The sequence below is a fragment of the Passer montanus genome, unplaced genomic scaffold (assembly GCF_014805655.1).
Source record: "Passer montanus isolate IOZ18808 unplaced genomic scaffold, ASM1480565v1 scaffold112, whole genome shotgun sequence".
In the NCBI taxonomy this organism is placed as follows: domain Eukaryota; kingdom Metazoa; phylum Chordata; class Aves; order Passeriformes; family Passeridae; genus Passer; species Passer montanus.
In genome coordinates this window covers 1,759,684-1,766,313 of record NW_024357836.1, presented here as the reverse complement: position 1 = coordinate 1,766,313, position 6,630 = coordinate 1,759,684, and the positions used below count along the sequence as shown (strand labels likewise).

The 6,630-nt window shown below is 61.1% G+C and overlaps 1 protein-coding gene across 1 annotated transcript; it reads left to right on the top strand.

Annotated features, from left to right (window-relative positions):
• Positions 1-35: 35 nt before the first annotated feature.
• Positions 36-4,827, top strand: CDC34 (cell division cycle 34, ubiqiutin conjugating enzyme). Its single transcript, XM_039733221.1, has 5 exons — positions 36-261; positions 2,730-2,816; positions 3,334-3,431; positions 3,676-3,810; positions 3,934-4,827. Exons 1-5 carry the CDS (start codon positions 85-87, stop codon positions 4,142-4,144), a joined length of 708 nt encoding a protein of 235 aa, XP_039589155.1. The 5' UTR covers positions 36-84; the 3' UTR covers positions 4,145-4,827.
• The last annotated feature ends 1,803 nt before the right edge of the window (positions 4,828-6,630 follow it).

Below are 6,630 nucleotides of genomic sequence, written 5' to 3'. Positions count from 1 at the left end.
GGGGCGGCGCCCGCGCTGGCCACGCCCCTCCCGGGACTGCAGCCCCGCCGTGCCCCCGGCGCCGCCGCCCCCGAGAGCCCCGGCATGGCGCGGCCCGCCGTGCCCAGCTCGCAGAAGGCGCTGCTGCTGGAGCTCAAGGGGCTGCAGGAGGAGCCCGTGGAGGGGTTCCGCGTGCGGCTGGTGGACGAAGGGGACCTGTACACCTGGGACGTGGCCATCTTCGGCCCCCCGGACACGCACTACGAGGGCGGCTACTTCAAGGTGAGCGGCGGGGGAGGCTCGGGGTGTGGGGGGAGACGGGGCTGGGAGCAGGCGGTGTCGGGGGATGTGCTGCGTGTTTTGGGAAGAGTTTCGGAAGGGGTGAGACCGCGTGAGGGGGCTGTGGGTGAGGGGGGTGTCCCGGGTGGGTGTGGGGGTCGTGGCAGAGCTGCTCCCGGCGTGTTGAGGGGGGATTGGGTCTTTCCCTGGGGGTCTCTGGGGGTTCGGGGTGCTCCTGGCACGGAGCTGGTGCGCAGGTGGCTGCTGCCAAACTACCGAGGGTCCCCTTGGGGGTGACCTCAGCCACCCCCCTGTCCCCCGGTCTGAGGGTGCAGGACAGCGGGCTCCAGGTCGCGGAGGTTCCCTCTCCTGGAGGGGATCCAGGGCATTGCCACCAGACCGGAGGGAAGAGACAAAAGTGCCCCGAGAGCAGACAGACAGCCCAGGGTGGGAGCAGGAGCTGGGCTGGGGAGTGGGTGTCGTGGCTTGGTTTGGGGTTTGAGGTGTTTGGCAGCCGGACTGCACAGTCCCCCCTCGGCAGGATGTGTGTGTGCTCTTCCCAGGTATTGTGCAACCTGGGGTAGCTGTTTTCTTCCTCTTTCTCATCCTCCCTCCTCCACGGAGCTGGTGTGTTTTCATCCTGTTGCTGTCAGGGTGGGGATGCACGGCGTGAGTCACCCAGGGTTAGCTGTGTTTGTTTTCCTGGGCTGGCAAAGCTGACGCTTCAGAGCCACGCTTCATCTCTTCACTGAAGTGGAGGGATTTTTTTCCCCATAACATTTTAGCATGGGACCCTCTGAACTCTCACCCTTTCAGCCACTCGTGCTCCTGTTGTGTGCTGAGAGCTTCCAAACTCGGCACTGAGGGTGCTGGTGAGACTGTGCACAAGAGGAGAGCAGAGGGGCCGAGTCTTCCCCAGCCCGTGGGGTCACCATGCTGTTTGTACACTGCAGGGTGGGGCTGCTGCTGTCCAAGCCCCCTTTGGCATCGCTTGGCCTTGGCTGGTTTTGTTCTGATCCCCTCTGACACAACAAAGGGGATTATTCTGCCACGTTCAGCTGTTTGGCCAGAGCCCAGCACGGGGCTGAGTGTCACTGCCCTGCGCTCCACACACACAACACGGCCCCCCTGCGCTTTTCCCTCTTCCCACCCCCTGTCCTGTGCCACAAATCCAGTGTCTGGATTCTCTTGTACGTGAACTGAGGGAGCAAGAAGCGTTCAGCGAGTTGTCATGTTGAGTCTTGATCTGGAAGTTTGCTCCCAGGGCCTGGAAACAGCTGAAAGCTGAATCAGTCACTGGGAAGTTGTGCAGCCACTCGGGGAGAAGCTGCCCCCATCCTCTTGGATTCCTGGTGCTGGTGGGCTGGGGCATTCCTCTGAGGACTGTGGGATGTTGCTGTAGGTCCCTGTGCCCCCTCAGGCTGCACCCAGAGATGGACAGGGAGCCCCTCTTTGCCCAGCCTCAGCCCCGTGGGTTTGGAGCTGTGGGAGGAGCTGGTGGTGGCTGAGTATCCCTGCTGGAGCCCTGGGCTGCAGCCTGAGCTTCATGTGATTTTATTTTTAGCCCCCAAGCTGCGCGCTGCGGCCAGTTTGGACTGGGTCTCTTCTCAGCAGTGACAGGCTATTTTTAGATTTGGTGTGTTCATCAGAGCACCAAACACCTGATGCTTCCTTCCTGTGAGCTCTGAAGAGTAAACAGCCTTTCCCTCAGTGGCACGGCCGTGGTCTGGCCCTGACAGCAGCTCTGGGGGTGACCCAGGCTCTCTGCCTGGCTCCGTGTGCTGCTGTGGGGTTTGTGCTGGGTGCCAACACCGTGAGCTCCTGCTGGTTCCTCTGCACTGGAGAGCACTGGGTTAGCACCAGAGGGCCCTGCTGGACAGGAGGGGATGGGCAGGATGGGGGGCAAGGAGCTGCTGCTGGTCACAGCCCCTTTCCTCACCCCACTCTGTGTGGTGAGAGGGTGCCCCTGGGTGTGGATATTCTCAGTTCAGTCTAAGAAAGAACAGAGAATTTCTCCCAGGCTGAGCCTGGGAATCTTAGAGGAAAAAAATAAACCAATTATTATCTCTCTTTCTGTGACTGTTGTTTATAGATATGGTTCTCCAGAGTGTGCTATTCATAGTTCACCAACAGTGAGATGTTTCTACTTTCAGACCAATCAAGTACCACCTTAGCAAGTCACGTTATAAACTACCCACTGCTTTCATTAAACGCTTTTGCCTTCTGATCCACCTGAAGACTGGAGTCTGTTTTTCATCCCTGACTCAACAGTGTCACCCGGGGCTGGTGTCTGTGCTGGCCCTGGGGCCGGTGTCCTGCCCACAGAGCCAGCTGGTGCAGAGGCTCTGTCCCAGCACATGCCCAGCTGGGCTTGGCAGAGGTTCCTTTTTCCCAGAGCTCTGTGGTTTCCATGTTTCCATCCCTTCCTTCTCACAAGCTGGTGTTCACATCTCCTTATTGTTCCCTTGCAGGCTCGTCTCCGGTTTCCCATCGACTACCCCTACTCTCCTCCTGCCTTCAGGTTCCTAACCAAGATGTGGCACCCCAATATCTATGAGGTAGGACCCCTGGCACAGCGAGGGGGCTCTTGGACACTCAGTGGACACGTGTGCCTCTGTTGTGATGGCACTGGATGCAAATGCCAGCCTTTGACACTGGACATTCAGTGCCTTTGGTGATGAGTGCCTGGCACAGGGAATGCTGCTAATGAGCTCACGACAGCCCTTTCTTTGCTGTCCCAGAGCAGGTTCCAGCTCAGCCAGGCTTTGCAGGCCTGGTGGCTCCCACGCTTGGGGACATTGTGCCTATGCCAAGAGTGGCTGCAGGGCGAGCCTGGCCCTGGGGCCCACGCCAGGGGCACAGCCTGCTGGGCATTGGGCAGCCTGACCTGCGCAGTGCTGGCAGTCATGGGGTGCTTGTCCACTTTTGTGTCCCTCCTATGGGACTGAAGGGACAGCTGGGGTCTCCTCACCTGGCTTCAGCCAAAGGGAGGAGATCCTGGGCAGCAGGAGAGGAGGCAGCGGGGAGATCCTGGGGCAGCAGCTCCTGAGGATCCTGTTTCTCTTGTGCTTTCAGACAGGTGATGTCTGCATCTCCATCCTGCACCCGCCCGTGGATGACCCGCAGAGCGGGGAGCTGCCGTCGGAGCGCTGGAACCCCACCCAGAACGTGCGGTGAGGGCTGGGGGCTCACCCTGAGGCAGGGAGGGCAAGGAGGGAGCGTGGGGACAGCCTCCTGCTCCCAAAGCCTGCAGGAGGTGCCAGGGGGCTGGTGAAGGCTCTCAGGCTGTGGGATTGTTTGGACCTCTCTTGCTGTGGGCAGCACAAGGCTTTCCCACGGACAGAGCAGGGCTGCTGGTACTGCTGGGGTGCTGCTGAGCCGCCTCAGCTCTGACCTGTCCATGTTGATCCACACCAGAACCATTCTGCTGAGCGTGATCTCGCTGCTGAATGAGCCCAACACGTTTTCCCCAGCCAACGTGGACGCCTCCGTGATGTACCGCAAGTGGAAGGAGAGCAAAGGGAGGGACCGGGAGTACACAGACATCATCAGGTGCGTGCTGAGCCTGGCCCTGCAGCACTGCTGTGCTGGGATCCTGTGGGACACGGGCTCTGGAGGGCTCTGGAGGGCTGTGGTGCAGAGCTCTGTTCTCACCCCCCACTTCTCACCCTCCAGGAAGCAGGTGCTGGGCACCAAGGTGGACGCCGAGCGGGACGGAGTGAAGGTCCCCACCACGCTGGCTGAGTACTGTGTGAAGACCAAGACTCCAGCCCCAGATGAGGGCTCTGACCTCTTTTATGATGACTATTATGAGGATGATGAGATGGAGGAGGAAGCAGAGAGCTGTTACGGTGATGAGGATGACTCCGGCAATGAGGAATCTTGATGGCCCTCTGGCACTGCAAAACCTACTATAAACTACTGAATTTTACCTCAACTAGAACAAACTGGTTTGAATTTAGGATCTGTCAGCCCTGAAATTAACTCTCTACCTCGCAGGGAGACTGTTCTGCTGTTGCAAAGGAAATTCCACACTGTCTTTGTAGGAAAAGATAAACCCCCTATTTTATAAACTTCCTGGGGGCAGGTGGAGAGGGGGAAGCTGTGTTGGGGTGTTCACAAAGCCACAGAAACTGAGGTGCTGGTGGCTCTGCCTGGCTGAGGAGTGACAACCAGGCCTGGTGTTGGCTGCCCCTCATTTGGGTCAGTTCAGCTTCTCTTCAGCCCCACAGGGCAGGAGCAATTTGGGGCACTGGTGGGGGTGGTGAGTGGTTGCTTTGTTGGGGGTAACATGTGAGTGCTCTTTTGGCTTTCAGCATCTTTTAGGGTTCACCCTGCAGCCGTCTGGGCTGTCCCACAGGACCCTTTTGCCTTCCCTGCCCGTGATGCTGGAGCTGTGTTCACAGGGAGAAGAGCACCAGGGAGGATTTGCCCAGCAGCCACCAGCACTGGCACATGGGGATGATCTGTTTGTGGTTTTGAACTCGCTGGGAGGGATGGGGTCATGCTGAGTATTTCTGCTTCTGGTTGTTTTTTTTGGACACTATTTAATAAAGTTCTTCCAGGGAAGTGTTGTGGTACATGAGTGAGGTTCTGCTGAGGCTAAAAGGGATTTATGTCAGATATGGACTGGCATGGAGCAGTGGGTGCATGGGCTGGCTGCTCTCCTGGGGCTGCAGGGAGCTGTGGGTCTCACAGTAACCCTCTTTCCACCTTGCAGAGTGGGCAGGAGGGTCTGGGCAGGGTTGCTTCTAGTCTGGAGAGCATCTCTGCCCTTCCCAGGCAACATTCAGAGCCTCTGCCCTGGAGCTGCAGCCAACACTCAGCTCTGCCTGGGCCAAACCCTGCAGTGCTGCACGGGGAAGGTGTTCACCTTCTCCCTCCTCTGCAGGCAGCAGACCTGCCTGGGCAGTGCCTGCCTGTGCTCAGTGGTAGCTGATGGATGCCCAGGGCTGCTCTGATGCCATTTGGGTGTGCCCTGAGCCCACAGACTGGAACTGGCTGGGACATGTGAGCTCAGGAGCTGCGGGGAGCTCCCAGCCCGGGGCGCTGCCGGCGCCTCGCCCGGCTGGGATGGGGTGAGCAGCCTCGGAGCCAGGGCAGGGACCAGCCCTGGCAAAGAGCCTGCCTGGGGCTCCTGCCCCTGCTGCACAAAGCTCGTCAGAGGGGTAATGAGCAAAACTTCCCTCGGCTGGAGTCGTGCAAATGGGATCAGGGCTTGAGTGACACCTGCGACTGCACGCGGCGAGGGCATGTGCTTTATTGCCTTAGGAAATGAGGCTAAAAGGTGAATAGGATTATTGTCGCTTTATTCAGGCCTGGCAAACGGCTTCCAAGGTCACCCGGCCCGGCCGGCACGGAGCAGCAGCCCCGGCTGCTTGTTCACAGCCAGCCTCTCCTTCCTTTCCTGGGGGGCTGCTGTGTGCACCCCAAATCTGCGCGGCCGTGCCCATGTGCCCTGTGCCTCTGCTGGCTCTTTGTGGCCCGTTCCCTGCCCAGCGCTGGATGCTGGAGGCTGCCCGGATCAGGCCCAGCTCCTCAGCCTGCCGGTGCCATGGGGCACCACACCCCGCCGAATTTCTGCACCACAGGCGCCGCATTTGCAAATCCCCCAGCGCAGGGGGAGCCCGGCTGCCCAGTGGATGAGGCTGGGCAGGACGCGGGGAAGAAATGCTCCGGGAGGAGCTGCAGATCCCCGTGGAGAGCGTGGCGGGGGCTGGCGCCTGTGGCCCCATTGTTTGGCTTTTCCTGCCCAGTACCCCCGGCCGTGAGTGCTCCGTGGCTGACTCAGAGTGGGGCTGCAGACAAAGCCGCTGCCCTGCAGAGACCTCTTTGCCCAGCTTAACGGCGACTGCCTGCCCAGCCCCTCGGGGTTATCAGGGAGCTCCAGCTGGGCTGAGGCTGGGACTTGAGGCTGGGACTTGACCCCCCTGCCCGCACGGACTGCACGGTCCGGCTGAGAGCGATTCCTGAGCTCGGGGCAGCGGGGCAGGGCCGGGTCCGGCCGCTCGGTGCTGGCAGCGGCCCCGCGCTGTCCGCAGGATCCATTGTGTGCGCCGGGCTCCCCGCGCTGGGGAAGCGCTGCCCGCTTTCCTTCCCACGCATCCCGCTGTGCCTCAGCCCGGCAGCCTCTGCGTGCCTCCGGTACAGCCGTGCTGGCGCTGCCCGGGGACCCGCCGGCTGCCCCGTGCCTCTGCCCACGCCGCATGGCCGGGGCGTCGCGTGCGTCCCGGTGCTCCCCCGGTGCGTGCGTGCCCGGCTCGGCAGGCACGGACACGTGCAGGCCTGCTCGCCGCCCCCCGCCCCTCCGCGCTGCCGGAGCCGCCCGGGGCAGCGGCGGCACCCCCGGGACCCCCGGCCCCGCCCCAAACT